The sequence below is a fragment of the Remersonia thermophila genome, chromosome 1 (assembly GCF_042764415.1).
Source record: "Remersonia thermophila strain ATCC 22073 chromosome 1, whole genome shotgun sequence".
Lineage (NCBI taxonomy): Eukaryota > Fungi > Ascomycota > Sordariomycetes > Sordariales > Chaetomiaceae > Remersonia > Remersonia thermophila.
The window spans coordinates 4,119,211-4,141,964 of NC_092217.1; the positions used below are offsets into that span (position 1 = coordinate 4,119,211).

At 59.8% G+C, this 22,754-nt stretch overlaps 7 protein-coding genes across 7 annotated transcripts; 4 read left to right on the forward strand and 3 right to left on the reverse strand.

Annotated features, from left to right (window-relative positions):
• Positions 1-704: 704 nt before the first annotated feature.
• Positions 705-5,373, reverse strand: VTJ83DRAFT_1147 (uncharacterized protein; the record flags this gene model as incomplete). Its single annotated transcript, XM_071007274.1, has 3 exons — positions 705-1,007; positions 1,110-5,210; positions 5,281-5,373. 3 exons carry the CDS (start codon positions 5,371-5,373, stop codon positions 705-707), a joined length of 4,497 nt encoding a protein of 1,498 aa, XP_070870500.1.
• A 1,460-nt stretch (positions 5,374-6,833) lies between these two features.
• VTJ83DRAFT_1148 (uncharacterized protein) lies at positions 6,834-8,585 on the reverse strand (the record flags this gene model as incomplete). Its single annotated transcript, XM_071007275.1, has 1 exon — positions 6,834-8,585. One exon carries the CDS (start codon positions 8,583-8,585, stop codon positions 6,834-6,836), a length of 1,752 nt encoding a protein of 583 aa, XP_070870501.1.
• A 318-nt stretch (positions 8,586-8,903) lies between these two features.
• Positions 8,904-9,944, forward strand: VTJ83DRAFT_1149 (uncharacterized protein; the record flags this gene model as incomplete). Its single annotated transcript, XM_071007276.1, has 1 exon — positions 8,904-9,944. One exon carries the CDS (start codon positions 8,904-8,906, stop codon positions 9,942-9,944), a length of 1,041 nt encoding a protein of 346 aa, XP_070870502.1.
• Positions 9,945-10,485: 541 nt separating this feature from the next.
• Positions 10,486-12,341, reverse strand: VTJ83DRAFT_1150 (uncharacterized protein; the record flags this gene model as incomplete). The annotated part of the gene is made up of 6 exons (XM_071007278.1): positions 10,486-11,071; positions 11,144-11,440; positions 11,496-11,542; positions 11,595-11,789; positions 11,839-12,197; positions 12,272-12,341. 6 exons carry the CDS (start codon positions 12,339-12,341, stop codon positions 10,486-10,488), a joined length of 1,554 nt encoding a protein of 517 aa, XP_070870503.1.
• A 285-nt stretch (positions 12,342-12,626) lies between these two features.
• VTJ83DRAFT_1151 (uncharacterized protein) lies at positions 12,627-13,310 on the forward strand (the record flags this gene model as incomplete). Its single annotated transcript, XM_071007279.1, has 4 exons — positions 12,627-12,643; positions 12,762-12,767; positions 12,821-12,900; positions 12,955-13,310. 4 exons carry the CDS (start codon positions 12,627-12,629, stop codon positions 13,308-13,310), a joined length of 459 nt encoding a protein of 152 aa, XP_070870504.1.
• Positions 13,311-13,827: 517 nt separating this feature from the next.
• On the forward strand, positions 13,828-15,304 carry VTJ83DRAFT_1152 (uncharacterized protein; the record flags this gene model as incomplete). Its single annotated transcript, XM_071007280.1, has 3 exons — positions 13,828-13,978; positions 14,045-14,376; positions 14,456-15,304. 3 exons carry the CDS (start codon positions 13,828-13,830, stop codon positions 15,302-15,304), a joined length of 1,332 nt encoding a protein of 443 aa, XP_070870505.1.
• A 1,912-nt stretch (positions 15,305-17,216) lies between these two features.
• VTJ83DRAFT_1153 (uncharacterized protein) lies at positions 17,217-22,604 on the forward strand (the record flags this gene model as incomplete). Its single annotated transcript, XM_071007281.1, has 3 exons — positions 17,217-20,204; positions 20,271-20,543; positions 20,601-22,604. 3 exons carry the CDS (start codon positions 17,217-17,219, stop codon positions 22,602-22,604), a joined length of 5,265 nt encoding a protein of 1,754 aa, XP_070870506.1.
• Between the last annotated feature and the right edge of the window lie 150 nt (positions 22,605-22,754).

Genomic DNA, 22,754 nt, shown 5'->3' on the forward strand with positions numbered 1-22,754 from the left:
CCATCCGCGATGGTTGCTGTACAGACCAGAAACATAGGGTGCAGAAAACGATGCTGAGTACGATAGGGACACCGGAGAGCATGGACAAGACTCCATGGAGCCTTGTTCCAAGGACAATCGATTCACGCTGGTGAGGAGCCTCGCATCCGGCAATAGCTCAGTGCTCCTGGGCATGCTCGGCGTAGGACACGCAATGCAAGATACAGGGCACGAAACGAAACAGGTATATATATTGTATATACATCCATGGACTACGTCTTCACGAAAGAGACTTGCCAATCAAAGGCAACACCCAAGCACTTTATCATTCATCCACCCATCCATTCATTCAAGTTCGTCTTCCTCCGACGAAGCCAGTACCTAAGTTACCTACTGTACCCTAGAGCCCCCATCCACCCCGCCTCCCTCCATTACAAAAAAAGCATGAGAGCGCTACAAAAACAGTTGAAAAGCTCAACAACCCATCCTGCGGTTTCCTGTGTTTACCCCCACCCCCCCTAGTCTCATATGACAGGTATGAGAAGATGAAAAAAAGAGGGAAAAAAACACACGTGCAGAATCCCACCAGAAAAAAAAAAAAAAAAACACAAGACAATGGCCCCACACGCTCATCCGACCTTCACACCCCTGCCGTCTTCCTTCCTCCCCCCGTCTACAGCTCAACCTATACGCCGCCTCTTCTTGCTAGCAGGTCCCGGGGCATCCTACTCCCCATCAGCCTGCGCGCCGTTCACCTTGGCATCGCCGTTCGACGCCTGCGCCGACGCACCGCCGGCAGCGCTGGCGGCCGCGCTGCTGGACGAGACGAGCTTGATCCTGGTGGGGTGCGACGTCGTCGGTGCGGATGGCGTGGGCTGCGCCGACGCGGGCGCGGGCGTGCCGTCCGCAGCCGACCCGTCTTGCGCGGCCGCCGACGCCGAACCCGTTGCGGCGGCCGAAGGGTCCTCGAGGGCGCGCAGCTCGGCGTTCTCGCCAAGTTCCTTTTCAAACTGCTCCTTGAAGTAGGCCTGGGTTGGGAAGTCGTTAATGCCATGCCCGACAGTTGGGGGGGGGGGGGGGGGGGGGCGGGATCAGAAAAGAGAACAGGGTCCGCAAACAAAAACACTCACCTCAATCAGGTTCACATCCTGGCAAATCAAGCTGGTCTCCTCGTTGAACGTCCGGCAGTTGGACACCATCAGGTCAAGATCCTTGCGCATGTCGCCGAGGCTGTTGTACTCCTCCCTCCTGATCTTCTTCTGGATGTCGTTCATGCAGATCGGCTCCTTGATGATGAGGTAATAGTCACCCCACTCGCGCTTGGGCGGCAGCTTGACGAAGGGCCCAATGATGAGGCGCTTCATCGGGCCGTCATCCTCGGAATCCTCTCCGTCCTTCTTGTCCTTATCCTCCGGCTCGTCGTCGTCCACTTCGAGGTTCATCAGCCCGTCGAAGATGCGGCGCAGGCTCTTCTGCAGCTGCTCGCGCACGGCGGGAGCGAGACCGGTGGTGACGCCCGCTTCCTTGACCGCCTTCGGGCGTCCCTGCGGCCCGCGGCGCTTCTTGGTCGGGGGCTCGTCGTCGCCATCCTCGGCCTTGCGCTTCTCTTGGTTCTTGCTTCCCGGCTTGCGGCCGCGCTTCTTGACGGGCGTCTCGACATCCTCGGTGCCCTCGCGACTAACGTCGGGCGAGTTGTCGAGCGATGCCGCCGCTGCTTGGGCCATGGCCATGCGCTTGAGCTTATTGGCCTCGCGCCTGGCCTTGCGCTCCGCTTTCCGCTGGGCTGCCGCCTCGGGAGTGTCCTCGTCGTCGTCGACGGCCATGAGCCACTGCTCCTCGGTGAGCCCGTCGTCGTACTTGACCTTGGTACGTTCACGAGCGCCACGGCCCAAGACGACCTCCTGCTGCTGCTCGACCGGGTTGCCGTCGGTGAGGTAGATCTCCGGCAGCTCGTCCTCCGTCATGAGACGAGACTTGCCCTCGCATCCTGGGCCCGTGCCGTAGACGGGGTCGCGCGAACGTTCCTCGTCGAGCTTTTGGAAGACGGAGAGCTCATCCTCGTTGCGGGCGAGGATCTCGTTGAGCTCCTCATCGTCCATCTCCTCTTGCTCGCCCGAGTCGGCCATCTCGGCCGTTTCCAGCAGCGTGCGGAGCATGGCATCACGGTCCGTTTCGGACGACTTGTTGTCGAAGCGACCGGCCTGGATAACCTTGCCGTCCATGTCGAGCTTGAAGCGAGCGCGCTCCAGGATCTTTTCTTCGACCGACGCCGAGCTGATAAGTCGGAGGATGCGCACTTCGTTCTTCTGGCCGATACGGTGGGCACGGTCCTGGGCCTGCAAGTCCTGGTGGGGGTTCCAGTCGGAGTCGTAGATGATGACCGTGTCGGCGGTTTGCAGGTTCAGACCAAGACCACCGGCGCGGGTCGAGAGCAGGAACATGAAGTAGGGCGAGTTGGGCGCGTTGAACTGCTTCAAAAGGTCCGAACGCTCCTCCGATTTGGTCGTACCATCGAGACGGAGGTACTGGATGCCGCGGTACCTCAGATAGTCCTCCATGATGTCCATGATGGCGGTCATCTGGAAGAACATAAGGACGCGGTGACCTGTCGCCTTGTACTTGGGCAGGATCCTGTCGAGCAGCTCGAACTTGCCCGCCGTGCGCCAGAGGAGGTCGTTGCTGACGTTCGCGGGGTTCATCTGGTTCTCGACCTCGTCGAACACGAAGGGGTGGTTGCAAAGCTTGCGGAGCTGCATGATCATGTTGCTGAGACCGCGGGCGCCCGTCTTGTTGCCGTTGGCGTCCATGACGGCAATCTTCTGGTGCGTGACCATCTGCTTGTACAGACGGGACTGCAGGGCCGAGAACTTGCACTTGATAACCTTCTCCGTCTTGTCGGGAAGATCCTTCTCGACATCCTTCTTGAGACGGCGCAGCAGGAACGGCCGCAGCACCTTATGCAGACGGCGAATGATGAGAATCTGCTCTTCTTCTGTGAGCTCCATCTTGTCTTGGCCACCCGTGTTGGCGAAGGGCGTGTTGAACCACTCGTCGAAGGTCTTAGCAGACTTGAAGATGTTGGGCAGCACGAAGTTGAGCATGGCCCACAGCTCGGCGAGGTTGTTCTGCAGCGGGGTACCCGTCAGGATAAGGCGGAACCGCGTGCTGTAGTATTGCTGAATGGTGGCGCTGAGCTTCGAGTTGGCGTTCTTCATGCGGTGACCCTCGTCGATGATCATGTGGAACCACTTGATCTTGCTGAGCAGCGGGCGGTCCTTGATGATGTACTCGTACGTCGTGAGCAGGACCTGGAACCGGCCCTGGCGGATCTTTTCCTGCTGCAGCTTGCGGGCTTGCGGCGGTCCCTTGTACACGACCTTGGCAACCGAGGGCGCCCACTTCTCGAACTCGAGGTTCCAGTTGGTAAGGGTGCTGAGGGGCACGATGACCAGGTACGGGCCGTTTTGCTGCTTCTTCTCGATGAGGTAGGTGATGAGACTGATGGTCTGGATGGTCTTGCCGAGACCCATTTCGTCGGCCAGGATGCCGTTGAGGTTGTTGTTGTAAAGCGACAGCATCCACTGCAGACCCTTGAGCTGGTACTCTTTGAGGGTGCCGCCAACAAGGATGCTGGCTTGCTCCGTGACCTCCTCCTTGATGCGGTGGGCGACGGCGTAGTAGTCGATCTTGCGGCTGCTCTCTTCGTCGTCGTCGTCGATTTCGCTCTCCGAGGGCACGTCGGCGTTCTCGCCCCATGTCTGGGCGGCCTGGCGCTGCTGCTCGCGGACGGAGGAGGCGAGCTGCTTGAGGAAGCCGTCGGTCTGGCGCAGGAGGTGGGTAATGCGCGTATCCTTGGCCTGGTCGAGCAGCTTGAGGTAGGCCTCTTCGTCGTTGGCCTTGAGCGCCTGCAGACGCTGCTTGGCGGTGCGCTCGATCCTCTTCTGCTCCTCCTTCTCGATGTTGAAGTGGTGGCTGTACATGAGGCGGCTGAGCTTCTGCGTCTTGTTGCGCTGGGCCTGGCCAACATTGAGCACCTGGTTCCGGTGGTTGTAGATGGCCTGCAGGAAGTCGTCGTGGCGCTTGCGCTCGCGGCTCTCGCGGGCATCGCGCTGCTGCTTCTCGAGCTTCTCGGTGATGCGGGCCTCGCGCACGTTCTGCTTCTTCATGCGGCGGTACATGGCGCGGTTCGTCGTCATGGCCAAGTTGTCGTAATGGAGCATTTGCTTGCCGATCCTGTCGCGGAGGGCGCGCTGCTTCGAGTACAGGGCGAGCTTCTTCATCTCGATGATGGCTTTCCTCTTGGCCGTGTCGTCGGCGACGAGCGCATCCTGAGACGCATCCCAGTGGGCGAGGTTCCCGGGGAGCGACTTGAGCTCGGCGTACCTGGCGCTCATGCGGTTGAAGACGATTTTCTCACGGTCCGCCCGCAGCTGCTCGAAGTCGATGCCTGCCGGGAAGATGCCGGGGATGATCAGGCGGTTCTTGCGGCGCGCATGGTCCATGTAAGAGATGGTCTTGCGCACGAGGCCGCCGTCGTAGGGCGACTTGACCGTCTTGAACATCTTGGCCGGCGGGGCCGTTGGCGTCTCCGTCGCCGGGGCTTCGGCTGACGGCTCGGTGGTCGGCTTTTGAGCATCCTGAGCCGTTACATCCGGAGCGGGGGTGGCGGGCGGCGCCACGTCCTGCTTCGTCTGGGAGGCGCGGCGGCGGGCGCGGTGCTCAAACATGGCCTTCTGCATCTGGATCGGGACTCCGGCGTTCTTGCCGAGCATCTTGAACGCCTTGATCTGTGTCCACAGTAGGTTCAGCTGGGCCTGGGTGAATTGGCTGGCAGGGTGCGGCGCCGGCGCGCCAGCCGCGGCGGCAGCGGCGGCAGCGGCGGCATTCGAGGTAGCTGGGAGGGCTGGTGCCCCGAGGCTGGATGTGGAAGGCGGCAAGGTAGTTTGCGCAGAAGGCGGGCGGGGGGCTTGCGTGCCATTAGGAATACCATTCGCGGCATTCTGCATCGCTTGCTGCTGCTGTTGTTGTTGTTGCTGCTGTTGCTGCTGTTGTTGGTGTTGTTGTTGTTGCTGCTGCTGCTGCTGCTGCTGCTGCTGTTGTTGTTGTTGTTGCATCTGCAGCTGCTGCTTCCGCAGCTCATTCTGGCGTTGGAGGGCGGCAAGGATGGACTGGGTCTTGAGAAACTCGGGATCATTTTGAGGGACGCCCTGCTTCTTCATCTGTTGGAACCTCTGGGGGGCGGGTTAGCGAACCATGTGATGCGAGACGCAGCTCTCCCTCGAGCAAAAAGCGGGAACGAACCATAAAGAGCTCCTGGGCCTGCTGCTGGGTCATGCCCGCAGGGATGGCAGAGCCCGGGTGCTGGACCGCGGGCGGAGCCTGAGCACTGGCCATATTGGCGGTTGCGATGACGGGTATATGCCAACCGGGCGTGGAACAAGTCAGAGGATCAATCGCAAGGTCGAGCGTCCGTGCATGTCTGGCTGGCAAGCAATCGCTGTCGCGGGGTATCCGTGACCCAAGAGGTCAAAATGGTGGCCAGGAAGGAAAAGGGATGGGCGTTGGGACGACGGCGCGTGGCTCAGTCGATGAAATGAAGGGAGTGTGGGCCGGCCCTCGAAGACGGGGTCCTTGTCGCGCGCGCAGCTGCAAAAGAATGGGGGGTGGCGATGTGGGAGTCCGGGAGGGAGGACACGGTCGCGATGCAGGATCGGCGCGTCGTGGATGGGCGCGTCACCGGAGAGGCCGGAGCGCAAACCGACGGAGGATGCGGTCGGGGGTGGATATCGGTGTGTATCGCGCCCAGGAGGGGTGAAGGGACGACGTGCTGGTGTGGGGACCCGGATGGAAAATACGCGGTTTCTCGGTCTCAGGAAGGATGACGGGGGACGAGGCGAAAAGGCACGAAAATGCAAAAAAAACCAGCTATGGCAGTTGTGGCTGTGTGGTGGGCGGGCACAAGGGGCAGGGTTTGTCGCGTTGGCGGCTTGGGAGGACCGCGGTGCGATGGCCTTGATGCGTCGCGGGCAGATTGGCGATTTTTTTGATGCGCGCCGTCACCCTTTGGATGGATGGAGAGGTTGAGGCAGAGTAGCCGACCGACAAGATCGAATGGCAAATGGCTTGTCGCGCGCGACGATGGGGGGAGCAAGGAAAACTTGGCCCGTGCTTTGACTCTGTGATGAAAAGTCAAGGCTCCCTGCGAAATTGTGAGAACGGCTTATGTCATCACGCACCAGCGCCGCAGCAAAGCAGGAATCCGGCAAAACACGGGGGGAGGCAATGCGCCCCTTGGGCCAATGACATCGCAGAAGCCCCGTGCAGGACCCAAGACCCACCACACCAACGGCGCGCCCGCGCAACCTGCGAGGGTTTGCCTCAGGTTCTCAAGTCCTTCGGCTTGCATCGCCTGCCTCTCGGCTGGCGCGCCCGCGGCCTGCGCCATGGCCGGCTGTAGGTTGTTTGCTGGTTTCCGCTTCCGGAAAATCCGCCATCCGCTTGGGGTATAGTACGTATCGGCCACCAATGTCTCCACGTCTCTACCCTGTATGTACACAGTACAGAGTAGTTACAAATCAATGAGTGCGGTTTGTGTCTAAATTAGATTCATGTACTACTACTGCGTATGGAGCTCTTGAGTTTTCCATCCCACATGGCCATCTTCATGATTGAGAAATTCTCTTTTGAGTGAAATGCATCCTCTTGTCGCCAATACCCGCCATCATGTGGTATCTATCATTCTGAACCCTTCCAACTCCTGTCCAAATCCGCATATGTACAACACGAACGAATGACCAACCGACCCATAAACGCCGCGCCGTTCCCCTTTCTTTGCCTCCTCGGGTTCCCCATCATCACTTCCTAGCTTTCTTCTTGTCCGGTCCCTCCTCCTCATCGCTCAGCTCCGCATACTGCGTGACAGGCTGCGTCTTTGCCCACGCGCTCGTAAACACCGGATCCTTCTTCGCCACCTCGGCGTACTTGAGCAGCGCCTCGCGCGGGTCCTCGTGCAGCATCTTGCTCAGAGGGATGTTCTGCTCAACATGCTTCTCATCGGGCTGGCTGCGCATGAATGGCGTGATCTGCTTGACCTGGGGCCGGTAGGGGTCACGCGAGCCGCCGCCCTCGGTCCGGCGCTTGCGGCCCGCCGCTCCTGCCAGCGCTCCCGGGGTGACGATGGCATCGGCAGAAATGCCCAGCTGGCTCTGGTCCATGGTAAACGACGGGTCATCGTCGACGTGCCGCTTCTTGGGGGCGCGGGACATGACGTCCAGGGCGCCGCGGGTGGAGAGCTTCGGGTGGAAGAGCACGCGCGTCTCGGCGTTGGCCGACCCCAGGACGATCTGGTTGAGCTTGGAGTGCCACCCGACCGTGATGAGGGGGACGCCTGGGCTAATGGGCGTGACGTGCTCCGGCCGGAGGTTGGCCGGGTGCAGGATATGCAGGTCGCCCGTCGCCGAGCCCGTGAGGATGTGCCGCGAGTCGGGCGAGTAGACAATGTTGCTCATCGGGTACCGGTCGGACGTGGATTCGTGCGAGACCTGGACGAGGGGTTGTTTGAACTTGCGCGTGTCCCAGAGCTTGATGAGACCGTCGCCGCCCCGCGTCACCACCATGCGCCCGTCTCCGCTGATGGCGATGCCGCCGGTCCACGTGTCGGGGCGGTGCGCGTCCTTGATCTCGGCCGCCGGCCGGGTGAAGGGGCCGTTTCCGCCGTACATGACCAAAGAGCCGTCTAGGGCGGCCGTCATCAGGACGGGACTGCTTCCCTGGCCGAGGGCCCAGGCGACGGCCGTCATCCTGGTGCGCCCAGCCGTGCCAGGTGCCTTGGACTTGAAGACGATCACCTCCTTCTGGCTCCGCTTGTTGTTGATGTCCCATATCCGGAGCGTGCTGTCGGAGCCGGCTGTCACGCAGAGGTTGGGGTCCGTCGGGTGCCAAGTGCCTGTAACCACCTCGCCGACGTGGCCCTTGGTGTTGTGCATGTCGCGCAGGTACATGTCGCCTTTGACGAACTCGGCCACGATATCGCCGTCCCTCGACATGATCTTGGGCTGCGGGTGCGCCGTGACGCAGAGGAAGACGCTGCCCGAGTGGGGGCTGAACTCGAGGTGTTGGACGGAATGCGAATCAACGGATGCCGATTTCTTAGTTTCCCAGGGGTTGATTGTCTTGAAGGCGCGCAGCGTGGTAGGGGTCATGGCGGCAAAGTCATGGAAGCTAATGTTTCCGTCCAGCGAGCCGCTGATAAGGCGCGATCCGGTAGGGTCGAGGGCGATGGTGGTGACAGCCTTCTCGTGCGTCTTGAGCACCATCTCGTGCGTTACGGGGAACCGCTCGGCGACATCTTCGTCGTCGGAGTCGGACTCGGAATCGGACATGTCCGAGTCATCATCGCTGTCGGATGCTGGTTCCTTTTGTTTCCTTGGGGCGGGCTTTTCGGACTTCGCGGGCTGTGCGACCTGTCGCCTGGCCTGCTCGATCTGCGCGGCGACGTTGGGGGCCTTCTCTTGCTTGCCGAATGATGTAGGCACAAAGGCTCTCAACGCGTCATCGTCAATGGGAGGCGGCGCCACATGGTACTCGTCACTGTCGCTGTCGCTCATGTTGGCGGGTTTGGATCGGAGCTGGAGGATAAAGGTGGAAGTGGAAGAAAAAGTCGGGGTGTGGTTGGAGCTCTGGGAGCTACAAAGTACAATCCATAGGTCAGGAAGTACTATTATAGATCCAGTTCGGGTCTTGGCACGCCGTCTTGGAGTCTGGGTCGCGCGTCCGCCGCTTCGGGGGACGGGAATTGACATGAAGAGAAGGCCCCACATTTATTTGCCTTGCTCTCGGACCTTTAACTCACATCGCTCCCTCCCTCCATCACGCCAACGCGCCCTCCTTTCCGTACATGCCAGAGCGCGCACCCAAGCTCCAAGATGCAGTCCGAGCCGGTGATAGATGAGGATTATGTGTCCGAGGAAGATTCCGACTTCGCCCCCGACGATGCGGTCGCCGAGGAGTCGTCCGTTTCCGAAGATGAGGCCGACGGCGAGGATGGAGAGAGCGCCACTCCCGTGAGCAGGAAACGGGCGGCTGGCGAGGCAGAGGCGGAAGATGCGGGGTTTGAGAACTCGGGCGACGAGGCGATCATAGAGCGGGGGAAGAAACGACAGAAGAAGTCTGACAAGAAACACGATGGAGGGGCGGAGGAGGACGATGCGGAGCAAGGGCCGTTGATCAAGACGCGTCGTATGCGCGCCGCAGAGAAAGAAGAGAAGCGAATGCAGGCCGCTTCAGGGCCCGTCACCATCGACGTCGATGCGCTCTGGGCAGACATGATCAGCACGCCCGTTGTCCGAAAACCCGGCGCCGAACCCCCCGGAGCTACCCCCAAACCCTCCGCTCAACCGCAGCAACAGCCCAGCCAGCCCGACCAGAAGGCCCCCGCCGCCGAGGAATCCAACCTCATACGCATAAAGAGAACCTACCACTTCGCCGGCAAAGTTCACACCGAGGAAAAGCTAGTCCCTCGCGACTCCGCCGAGGCGAAGCTCTACCTCGCCGAAAACCCCGACGCCGACACGACCCCCGTCACTGCCGACTCCGACTCCGACCAGCCCCTTAAGCGCCTTCCGCGCAAAGCCTTCCGGTCCGTCTTCGAGCCCATCCCGCCCCGCGATGCCGCCGGCGGAGCGGCGCCGTTTTCGCAACGGCGCACAGACCTCAACCTCTGCGTTGCCGAGCGCCTGCGCGCGCGAGAGAAGGCCGCGGCCGAGGCCGAGGCGCGCAAGCTCAATACGGTGGAGAAGAGCCGCATGGACTGGGCGGGCTTCGTGGATCGCGAGGGGATTCGGGATGAGCTGGAGCTGGCGGGTAAGAGCAAGCACTCGTTTGCGACGAGGCAGGAGTTCTTGGCGAGGAGCGATATGGTGAGAGAAGAGGAGGCGAGGAGGGTGAGGATGGCGGGGAAGGCGTAAAACGGGAATGGATGAGGTCTGGGGGGTTTGATGTCGTTGTTGTTGCCTATGACACTATGGGCTTTGTACAAGATGGATGTAAGGTCTACACTGTAGATTTCCCTGGTTTGCTGAGCTGGGATGTGGGATACTATCGGGCACGGCGTTGGGCGGATCAAATACCCCGTTCGGAAAATTGGAAATAGATGTCTTCGCTTTTCTCTTCGTGGCCGTTCTGGTCTTGCGCCAGACCTCCCCTCCTGGCCAGCCCTCCTGGCCACCATGCTGTATCCCGTGTGCTTTTCGTCACCATAACCGGGCCATCTGGCGAGAACATTGCGACGCTAGATGACAGGCGTGACTTTTTGATGTCCCTGTGTCGGAAACTCGAATGCCAATACCTCCATGTCGCCTGTTCCTTCTGGAACTATGCTACTCGGGGTTGCTATTGCAAAGAAGTTGATAGAATCCCTGAAAGGTAGCAATGAAGGTGCGCTCGCCATCTCCAGCAACCAACCAGGATATACATCAGGGTAGACTTCCCCATTCGATTGTCCCCAGTTTACATCCCGACCCTCTCCTCTCCCCCGGCAGCGCTCGTCGGTCCTGAGGGAGCGCTCGACGCCCCCAGAAAAGCTCTCGCCCCGACTTTAGCTCTGGAATGGTGGTCTTTGGCGGCAAGATATCCCGACGCCGTCCCCCGCATTTCGTGTGCCCGTTCATGACGGCCCCCTCCACCTTCCTGTCCAGGCTCTACCCCCACAGGTCCAATCATCTCAATCACAGGAAACTTCACCTTCTGCGGCCTCCATAACGCCATCCCGTCTTGTTCCAACCTCTCAAATACCTTACGATCACTCTCCGGCTCCTGAAGCCAGCGGTGGCAAAAAGCCTGGCGCGCCGAGGGCCTCTGAGCGCTGTCAAAGGTAAGGCATCCGCGGACGAAGCTCCCGGCTGCGTCCGAAGCTGGGCTGTGCAAGTTTGCGAAGACCATGTCCAGGTACGCGTCAATCTCTTCCTGGTTGCAGAAGACTACGGTGCTGAGGCCGGGAAGCTCTTCGTAGCCGAGGAGAAGTTGAAGCGCGAGCATTCCGACGGCCCAGATGTCGACGGAAAGGTCGTGCGAGGGATCGGGGCCGTGACATTCACTGGCAGGACGGGAAGTATTAGCAAGTTGTACTGGGCTGGAGTTGGAGACCACAGGTGTTCGGCTGGCTCACGGGGGACGGTAAAACTTGGTGCCGACGGCTGACTTGAGCCGCTCGGGGCCGGAGTCGGCGGAAATACCCGAGTCTCCAAAGTCCGAGAGCATGATGCGGTACGGGACACACGGAGTGATACCGCAGAGGATATTCTCGGGCTTGATATCCCGGTGGGCGACGCCTTTGCTGTGGATGTAGGCAACGGCACGAAGGACCTGCCGTATAATGGCCCGGATCTGCAGCTCGTCCAACTGGTCGTATCGCAGGAGGATCGAGAAGAGGTCACCTCCCGTCGCAAGCTCAGTAATAACATAGCTGAGGCATATCAGCCGCCGATATGACACGGGAAACACTAAACATGCTGGCGTACATGGTCTGTGGTGTCTCAAAGGCTGCCTTAATGGGGAGAATGTTGGGCTATACTTGTCAGCGCGGTGACCTAGCTTCGGATGGGCTCGCCCTCTCTCACATGATCCAAGGTGCTCAGAAGGGCGGCCTCCTGGCGGATCCTCTGGACCTTTTTGGATGCCGGGGCATATCTGCTGGTGTCGTGGACTTTGCAGACAACATGCTGTCCCGTCGCAACCTCTGTAGCCAGAAAGACCACAGCATGACCACCATCGCCAATGGTTTGCTCGGTGACGACATAGCGATCACGGAAGAGCTGAGGCATGTTCAGAAACCATGTCGTGTACCCGGAGACGTTCTCTTACCTCAACCTCCTGCCGCTGGAATGGGGTGAGGGCGTACCGACACGGCGAGTGAAGTAGCTGGGTATAAACCAGCTTCAAGTGGGTATATCTGCCAATGGTGATGATGTCTCCGTGCTGGAGAAGCCTCGAGGGCGAGAGCCCGACTCCTTTCCCAATGATTTTGTCATTGACGGCCGTGCCGTTCGCAGATCCTCGATCACGCACAAACACGAGAGGTGGATGGCTGCATTGTTCATCGACCACAATGGAAAATATTTCGAGCTGGCACCTTGACACAACCGGGTCCGTGAACGCTACATCGTTTCTCTCTTCATCGCGCCCGACCAAGACCTGCTGGTTGGGGAGTACCAGGAAGGATCCTGGATCGACGGGGTCAGAGAAGGCTGCCCAAGAACAAGGCGCCGGCGAAGCACCAAGTATCGACGAGTTTTACCATGTTTTGGAGGATCTCTGCTTTGATTCTCCCACACGAACTTTCCGACAGGCATCTGAGACAGAGACATGGCAACCTCTGGCTGGTAAGAGCTGGTACGAAGAGGAGAGATGTCGTCGAAACGTCCAACATTGTATTGTTCTGCGGCGTTGATCTAAAAATCACTACATACCTACCATAAGAACATGAAATCCCCCCAGTCTACCTTTAGGCAGCGCTCCCCGAATCGTCATCGAGGCCAATCGAACCCCGAGTCGACCGGCGTTGATCTCGAGAGGCAGGAACGAAGCAGCCCTTTCACAAGAAGGCCCCCACTTTTTGGCGGGAACCTTGGAAGAAACTCAAGCTTTGGCCAATGGAAAGCACCCGGCAGTCTCGTCACCTGACCTGCCCCACAGGGCTGCTGCCCTTTGCCCTAGTTAAACTTCCCCTCCCGAAAATCGAATTGCTCTCTCTTTCTACAACCATCACGCAAATCCTCATCACGAAGTAACATGTAGGTCGCGCCCGCACAACAACGCAATAGTCTTTCTCACTAACATCAAGTAGTCAAGATGAGAGCGAAGTGGAGAAAGAAGCGCGTCCGCCGCCTCAAGCGCAAGAGAAGAAAGATGAGGGCTCGCTCGTAAGTCGCCGTCGTCACCTTTGTTCTGGTTAGCACCTGTGCTGATGGCTCCCCGCAGCAAATAAACGTGCTCGCCACCTCGACCTCAGCCAGACCGCCGGCATCAAAGCAAGTCATCGCGTAGCGGACAGAGCACTGCGACCGCGCCAATGGTCGCCTCGAAGGCCTGGCCGCTGTCTTGACTCCGTCACTCAACCAAAAGCAACCCAAAGGTTTCGGCATGGCCCGGACCGCCCCGCGAGTATGTCTCAGCTCTCGATTACGACAAGGCACTTTGGCAAAGTTACCATGGGATTTTTGGAGCACGGAACGGTTCGGCGGTATCATGAAGTTCACGGTCATGACTGGTTGCCTGTCAACGAAAGGTTGAGCTGGAAACGCAGCCGTTTACGAGACTCGGGAAAGGAGCCATAGCACGATAGGATTGCGAGGTCGGATCGCCGCCCGCAAGAATTGATGACCTTGGCTTCACGTTGTAATGGTTTCCGCTGGGCAATCCCCGCTCGATTTTGTGTGCATGAATGTCTGAAACTGCCCGGGTGACCTGGGAGCTTGGCAGGTGCCGGAACCAACCCTGCCGCCGCCGGTCGTCTGACCAGCCGATGACGACAGAGCGTCATGCAAGACACCCAGCATCCGGTATTTTCGCTTCGTAGTGTCTATTCCATGCGGCAATCTCTTCACGAACCATATTTTCTTATCTCTCTCTTCACCTGCTGTGGGTGGTTTTGATTTCATCCAGGCGACTCAGGTCAAGAGTCCGCCCAAGACAGCACGTGGTGGGGTTGTGCCAAGGCGGTGAGAAAACTGCCGGCAGAAAAAAAAGTCCAAAGACCCTCCAACATCCCAGACAATCAAACGGGCTTTAGTCGGTCAAGCATCCTCAACCAGACCTGCTGACATCACACCCAGCGATTGAACAGCCGACAAGATGTCAGACTCAACGGCGAAAAAGCGGCGGAGATCCGAGGCCCAGGCGCCTCAATCAGAGAAGAAAAAGGTCGAGTTCCAGCAGCCAGCAATTGCGACATCCTTCTCCATCACAAAAGTGCACCAGCCACAGGCCAACCCGCCCGTAGTAGGTAAGGATCTCGGGTCCATATTGCTCCATTGATGTCGCGCGACTTTTGGAACTGACAGGAACATAGCCATTACGCCAGGAATCCACCTACCCGGCGGTTTCCCTTTCGATGCCTACGAGAAGGATGAACAGCCATCAGCGAAGCGGCGAAAGAGCGGCGGAGCGGCGCCACCAGCCAACGAGATGGCTCTGTACTCGGCCGCGCACAGGACGGTAGACTACACGGCGCGCGAGGAGCGGCACAAGAGCGTGGACAAGGTGCTGAACCACTTCCTGGCCATCATTGATCCCAAGACCGGCGAGGTGGAGATTGTGCAGGCGAGGAAGATGGTCGTCCGTGGGGCAGCCCGGGCGAAACAGGCGCCTCCAGAGGCCATGGAAGTAGGCGCTGGCCGGACGGTATGTCACACTCGAGGCAGACCCTGCTCCGAAGCGGACCAGGACGCTGACATGATTCTCCTTTTGTTTCTATTTGCAGAACTTCTCGGAGAAGAAAATGGAACTCGGCGAGGCGTTCGGTACTCGGAAAGCCAAGCAAGCGCTGCGGGCCGTGGCCGAGGATAGGATGCTGGCGGACCACTCCCGCGGAAAGCTCAAGGCGGACGACGTCGCTCTCGTCGGCACGATTCGCGATGCCAGCCAGCACATGGCGACGCGCGAGGAACTCCAGGCCCGCGTCGATGCCGCCCGACCCGTGCCGCGGGGCAACTTCGACGCGGACGAGATCCAGGACGTCTACGTCCCCTCGCAGATCATCGGCGCCGAGGTTCTCAACGCCGTGCCAGTTATGGACTGGCAGGACAAGGTCAAGAAGAACCAGCCGATCGAAGTGCCCGCGCGGTTCGTCGCGCATCGTATCGTCCGCGTGGCCGGCAACACTAGCGAGGACGGCGTGCAGCGGCTCAAGCTGCTGCGCTACCTCCTGTGGGTCATCATTTTCTACAACACCACCGGGCGCGGACGCGACCGCGGCACCAAGGCGGTGGCTAAGCGGGACGTGCTTCGCGAGGCGCTGGCTCCCGCGCCCGAGGTGGTGGTGGAGAACATCCGCCGCAAGTTCTCGGACGGCGGCGTCATGCGCAAGGAGCACGTGGATCTGCTGATGACGCACCTCTGCGTGTTTGCCAGCATCATTGACAATTTTGAGGTGGACACGCACGACCTGCGCGAGGACATGAAGCTGGAGCAGAAGCAGATGAACCAGTACTTTTTGGAGATTGGCGCCCGCATCAAGACGGCCAAGGCGGGCGATCAGGTTAAGCACATCGCGAAGCTCGCGCTGCCGCTGCAATTTCCAAAGATGAGACTGCCGACGAGGAGGAAATGAGGGGTTAATGGTGTAATGGGGGATGGTGTTCAGTCTCTAGCTCTAGAGGTGTTTAGAATAAGGTCTTGCGATTCCCTCTGGGAGGGGCTTGACTGGTGATGTCCGCCTCTACGTTCCTGTGGTTTACCTTTTTCTCCCCAACTTTGATGCCATGTTCTCTCTCGGTATTCTTTTTTTTCTTTCTTTTGCATCTCTCAATTCACCAATGCTTTTCAGTTTGCCTCACGTAGGCTTCTTTACTATTTTGGTTCCGTGCTACGGTCTTGCTCTTGGCTTGGACTTTCCTGGCCCACTCGCACCGATGCCAAGCAATGCCCAATTGGGTGTTTACCTCAACAACCTCAACCACACCAAACATAACAGACCTCTTGGTAGGCTTGATACGGGAGTTGGGCAACCATAGCTCTTCATAAACAAGCAAAAAGGGGGTTTCTGAAAGGCGTACTCATAAAAATACTCCGAAATGTTGTGAGCTTGACCTACTGCGTAAGCATGGGGGTGTCCTTTCCACCGGTTTGGGACGCAACATTTGGCTCACAAAAGAAGCAAACCCTGCACTTTGCAACCTGCTCACTTACTCTCGCACAGACCACATGGACAGGTAGGAGATTCCCTCCCATCCCCCTCTCCCCCCCCCCCTCCCCCAAGCGGCGGTCAAGGCCAAGGCCAGGCGGGACACACAGAGCCGATAGCCTTGCCGCCCTGTCCGGGTTGAGCCGCATCGGCCAGGCCACGTGGGGAACCCGTTGCGTCCCCTCTCCACAAATCCCGCCGGTACGGTCCATCGTCTGCGACACAGACACACACACCCGCGGCACCTATGACGACATTGACGTTCTCGACGCGCTTGTACATGTAGCTTTTTTGACGCGTTTGAGCATGAAAAGGAGCCGATCTGCGACGAGGCATTGCGGCTGCCTGGGCTATGTGCGGAGGTTTATGGGCGGAGGAAATGAATCGCATTGCGTGTCAGCACCGGATTTTGTGGGTTTCGCCATGGTTTGCCTCTCGAGCTTTGTGCGGCTTGGGGTGGATGGTCTGAGACGGAAATGATCTCGACGCGGTGGTTTGCGACAAGATTTTAGGAGTTGCGAAAATGGCAGCGGTTTTTTGCGAGGCGAGCCAGTTTGAAGAGGCGTCGTTGCTGCTGCCTGCAAGGGTGGGCGCCCCACCGTAAGTCGCTGCTGAAGGCTCTGATTGGCCCAAGCTCCAGCTCAAGACGTCTTGGCCAACCAGGGACGCGCGAAAGTGGGATCAACCAAGAAACACGCGAACCTCTCGTCTCCTCGGATCTTCTCCCTCGCTCGATCCATCATCGGCCTCTGCTGTGTCTTTTCAGTCGGCTTGGTCGACCCTGGATGCAAGCCATCGCCCAGCCACGGCCCTTGTGATAGTCGGTTTTGTTTTTGGCATTCGTTTTGTCCTGGCTATCGAAGCTCATTGTTCGAGGCTGGCTGGGGTTTTGCGGACCATTCAGCAGCCAGCAAGCCGTTTCGACCGGGCACCGCCGTGGAGGGTTCCTCGACCGTACCGACCATTTGCCCCAGCGATCGCATCGACTCCATCTTCTTCAGAAGTCGCTGCAACACGTCGGCCAAATCCCGCCACAGAACTTTTTTTTGCCAATCAGAACAGCGCCCGTCTTGCTTTTCTTCATTGTTCGGGACGCCCGCGTCGCAACCATCGCGGATAGTATGTCCTTCAAGTCCCCTGTTGCACGTCGCACCTCCTTCGAATCCCCACTCGTTGTCGCTTCGTGAGGGTATGCACTAACACTTCCAAGCCAGTATCTACCTGTATACATGATCTGCGGTGAAGTCGTGTCTGATAGGCATCTCTTCCGATTTCTTGGCCAGCCTTGCCTCTGTTAGAACGAGCATCTTGTCGCCTCGAGCCACTGCCAGCCGCAACCATGGCGAATAAACGGAAGCGCGACGTTCTCCTCGGGTTTGACCCCAACAAGTCCGACTCGGAAGACGAAAACTTCGACCCGAAACAAGAGCGCGAAGAACGCGCCCCTCGGAGCGCCAAAAAGGCGCGGTCGACAAAACGCTCTCGCCCTAAGAAGCGCAGCAACCGGTACAGAGGGTCAGACATTGACGACGACGACGAGGTGCTTTCGGATAGCGCCGACGAGGACTCCTTCATCGAGGACGATGAGGAGGAGGAGGAAGAAGATGAGGACTTGCCCATCAGCGCCACGGGACGGAGGATGAGAAGGAGCGCCGTCAATCACGCGTCATACAAGGAGAGCACCGACGACGATGACGAGGACGTGATCCAAGACTCAGATGCCGGGGGTGACGAGGAACCCGAGGAGACCACCCCTAGAAAGTCGGCCGGCCGGCCGTCGAAGATCGTGGTTCTTAAGACGAACCCTCGGGCACAGAGGGGGTCCAAACGAGGAAAGGAGGAGCCTCCCGCCTCGCAGCCCCCCGCTCGTCGCACGCGCGCTCGCACCGAGGAAATCGAGGAGCCTCTGATGGAGCTGTCCAACTCGGGAAGACACGCGCAGCCGGCACGCGATTCGCGGAGCAGGAGCCCAGAAGCCCTGGCCCGCGCCGCTCGTGCTACTAGGGGAGCAAAGGGCATGAAGAAACCAGCTTCCCCCATCGAAGAGGCGACCCAGGAGACGGATCCCAAGGAGGAAATGGAGGATCATGCCATGGGCTCTCCGGACGAGCTCGCCCTCACAAAGAATGTGGACGAGCAGGGAGAGACAGCCAAGCAGGAAGTTGACGCGCCGGGCGAGGAGGACGCTGCCGAGGACGCCCCGATGGAGGACCAGCCTGAAGAAGCCCAACCCGACGCTCCCGCCGACGAGGATGATGATGACGATGACGATGACGACGTGCCAATCACCCGGAGGACCCGCGGCTCGCGTGCCAACGCCTCCGCCGTGGCTCCTACCACGGAAGACGCGGAGGCAGCCGATGAGGAAGAGGCGCCCACCAAGGGAGGGCGTCGTCTCCGACCTCGGTCGACCCTTCGGAAGAAGAGCACGCAGGAGCCTAGTAGCGACTTTGAGCCTGGTGACGAATCCGAAGATGGCGACGCTTCTGAGGCCGGTGGCTCGAATGGCGACGGCGATGGCGAGTCCACCCCGACACCTCGGGGCCGCAGCACCCGCGCACGGAGTCGGCGGCGTCGCAAGGATGATGATTCTGGTGACGACGAGATCGAGCTGGACAAGGATGAGTTGGCGGAGGAGCTGGAAGAGCTTAGGGAGAGCTCCAGGTCACGTCCGCGCCGCAGTCGCCGCCGCTCCCCGTCAATTCAGTACGAGGAGCGCACTTCCAACAAGCGTCGCACAAAGCCGGTCAATTACAGGATCCCTCCGATCGATCCCGCCACCCTTGAGCTGGAAGAGGATGACGACGCTGAACCCGCGGCGACCCCGGCAAGGAACCGCAGGACAGGTAGGGGTGCCGCCTCGAACGTGTGGGAGCGTCAGCTCAACACCACGTATGGTCCGTTTGGCGGCGGTGGAGGTCCCGGGGCGCTCCTCGGAGGCCCCTGGGGTACCGGGGCGACTGGCGGCGTGGACTCGGACAGCAGCGACGACGAGATGGCTCAAAGATCCGGGCTTGCCGGAGCTGTTGGCATGACGCCAACTGCGGCGGCCCCGAATGTTGGCCTGTTCAACCCTGCCGGCCAGGCCCCCGACGGCATCGGCGTGGCCACGCCGCAGGTGGGCAAGTTCAAGAACGCAAAGGCCTTTGCGGACGCCGATCCCCTCGGCGTGGACATGAGCGTTGATTTCAGCAAGGTCGGCGGCCTGCAGGGACATATCGACCAGCTCAAGGAGATGGTTCAGCTGCCGCTGCTGTATCCGGAGCTGTTCATGAAGTTCCACGTTACGCCCCCGCGCGGCGTGCTCTTCCATGGTCCGCCGGGAACGGGTAAAACTTTGCTCGCCAGGGCTCTGGCGAATTCGGTGGGCGCCGGCGGCCGTAAGATCAGCTTCTACATGCGCAAGGGTGCCGATGCCCTCAGCAAGTGGGTCGGCGAGGCCGAGAAGCAGCTTCGCCTGCTCTTCGAGGAGGCTCGGAGAACACAGCCCAGCATTATCTTCTTCGACGAGATCGACGGCCTCGCGCCAGTGCGTTCCAGCAAGCAGGAGCAGATTCACGCAAGCATCGTCTCAACGCTGCTGGCCTTGATGGACGGCATGGACAACCGCGGCCAGGTCATCGTGATTGGTGCAACAAACCGTCCTGACAATATCGATCCGGCGCTGCGCCGGCCCGGCCGTTTTGACCGCGAGTTCTACTTCCCCCTCCCCGACCTCGAGGCGCGCCGCTCCATCATCGACATCCACACCAAGGGCTGGGGCATCTCAGACGAGTTTAAAAACAGCCTCGCCGAGAACACCAAGGGCTACGGCGGTGCCGATCTGCGGGCTCTCTGCACCGAGGCCGCGCTCAACGCGATCCAGAGGACGTATCCGCAGATCTACAGTGCCAAGGAGAAGCTGGTGGTCGACCCCGACAAGATCGCCATCCACGCTACCGACTTCATGCTCTCGGTCAAGAAGATGGTCCCATCTTCGGAGCGCTCAACGGCGTCCTCGGCGTCTCCCCTGCCGCGTCTTGTGGAGCCGCTGCTGAGGAACCAGTACCACGCCATCCTCAAGGTTCTGGATGATATCCTGCCGCGCCCGAAAAAGACGACCGCCCTGCAGGAAGCCATGTATGAGCCGTTTGATGATGCGGACCATGGGTTTGGCAGAGAGGCGATGCACCAGGAGTTCGAGCGCTGCCGCATTTTCCGTCCAAGGTTGCTCATCTCCGGCTCTCCTGGCATGGGCCAGAGCTATCTTGCGTCTGCTATGTTGCACCACCTGGAGGGCGTCCATGTGCAGACTCTGGACTTGGCGACCCTGCTCGGTGATGGTCGGGTAAGCATATCTCATCGTTCTATCCCTCCCTTCGACGTGGATCCTTGTGCTAACTAGGTCACACAGCCCATGGAACAAGTAATTGTCAGTCGATTCACCGAGGTCAAGCGGCACAAACCAAGCGTGATTTTCATCCCGAGCATCGACACCTGGTGGATCAGCGTCACCGAGATGGCCATCAGGACCCTCACCACGCTCCTTCGGAGCATCCCGGCATCGGATCCGATTCTTCTTCTTGCCACGGCCGATTGCACGCCTGAGGACCTGGATGATGGAATTCTCAGGGAGCTGTTTGGCTTTTCCAAGAAGAACCGTGCTGTAGTCGAACGTCCTGACAAGGTATGTCGCGCTGCTATGACGATGGTGGTGGGCACGGTGAAGGCTAACACAGACCAGGCCTGCCGGCTGGAGTTCTTTGAGAACATCATCAGCCACCTGAAGAAAGCGCCCAATGAGTTCCCGGATCCCGCGAACCGCAAGAAGCGGGTTCTCGAAGATCTCCCGGTCGCCCCTCCGCCACCACCGCGACAGCTCACGAAGGAGGAAATCAAGGCCCAGCGCAAGCAAGATTTGCACCACCTGAACCTGCTCAAGATGCGTCTGCAGCCCATCATGGACCAGATCCATCGTCGGTACCGGAAGTTCAGGCAGCCCGTCATCCCCTTGCAGCAGATTGCCTACCTGTTTGAGGAGGCCGATCCGAACTTTGTGCGGCCAGATATCGATCAGCCCAGACCGTACGAGATCGCAAAGGACAAGGACGGCATCGACGGCATTCGGGAGACGGCAACCGGAAAGTTCTTCTACAACCTCGAGACCACCACCATCGAGGAGCGCTTGGCAAACGGCTACTATGCACGGCCCATGGACTTCTATGCGGACATCAACAGGTTGTACCTGGACGCCAAGAACATTGGTGACCGCGACAGGACTCTCAAGGCCAACGAGCTGCGCACGAATGTCGAGGTGGACGTGCATGACATCAGCGTGTCGCTCGCCGCTCAGGGCATCCGGTTCGAGGAGATCTACCAGCGACAGCTGGAGAGGGCGAGGGCGGCTGAGGAAAAGGCGCGCAAGAAGCAAGCGCTTCAGTCGATCGTCGATGTGGTACAGTCGGACCTGCAGGGCGATGGTGATAGCGATTCGCAAGGTCCGGTGGGCGTCGCGCTGCCGGCGGCGACAACCATGGCACGGTTCCAGCCGATTTCAAGCCCCAAGTCCAATGGCCACGCGGGCACGAGCAACCCGAACCACCTTACGAATGGCACTTCAGCGTCCCACGTGGACGGGGAAGATGTGCGTATGGGCGGGACCGACGACGATACCCAGCCCGTGCTGGGCCCACGCTCCGAATTTGTCGCGCCGCAATGGCCTCAGATGCTTGGTCGCCCGCCGCTTGGCGATTCTACCAGGGCCACGGCCGGGACGCAGCTCTCACAGCGCTCAGCTGTCGTGTCGGTTCCTCCCGGCGTGTCGCCGTCGGCCATCATCAACGAGGCCTCGACGACCAAGACATCGGAAGCGTCCACTCACCGGTCCAACAATTGGAGCACGCAGCATACCAACGGCGCCGTGCACCAAGATGAACCCACAGAGCTGGCTGAAACGCAATCTCAGGCCTACGAACAGAGCCAGCTGCATAGCGGCCATCTCATCCTCAGCCAGAGCCAGTCCAGCTCCAGCGGCAAGGACTGGCCGCACTCCCAGGCTGCTGGAATGGCCCAGGGCATCCTCCATCCGCCGCCTGGCATGGGTCCACCCCCGATGCAGCACTCGCCCCGCAAGCCCTCCGCCGCCAGCCTCGGCAACCTTCTCAACGACGATGGGCAACACAGCAGCCACAGCCACCGCGGAACCCAGAGCAGCAGCGGGGGGCCCGGCACGCACACGCCGCGCTCCAGCGCCGGCTCGGGTTCCCACCCCTCCGCCGCTGTCCCCGGTGCGGCGAGCGGCATCAACAGCCACAGCCTCCACCAATCCGCTACGCAGCTCTCCTCGCAACAACCCGTTCTCCACGAGGGCAGCGTCCTCCGTTTCCTGCAAACCCTGGCCGACCGCACGTCGGGTTGCAGCGTCGAGCAGCTCGAGCAGATCTACCGCGAGCTGATGGACGAGATTTGGAAGACGCGCCACGACTGGAACCGCATGGCGGTGCTTAGCAGGCTCACCTCGGTGTTCAACGATACGATTGGGGACATTGAGCTGGTGCAGGGGCCGTTGCTGGATAGCCAGCGCCGCGGCGAGCGGGGTGCCGGGGACGATTCCCAGGGGGGTAGCCTTGGGGGCGGGGAAGTGTTGGGGAGCGTGGAGGAAGGGTTTACGGGATTGGGCGAGAGCCAGGAGAATGCTAGCCGATCGCACGAGAGCAAGGGGGATAGTGCTCCTTGGTTGTATGTATGAAGTGGGATGTGACGGAGTGAGTGGTTAGAGGGTTTGGTGGGGAGGTGACGTCTTGGTTGATTGTTTGTTGTTACGGGTATGTTTTTCTAGCATATATGAATGTGTCGTGGTTTCTTTTTCCTCGCTTCTCGATCGGTTTCTGCGCGTTCT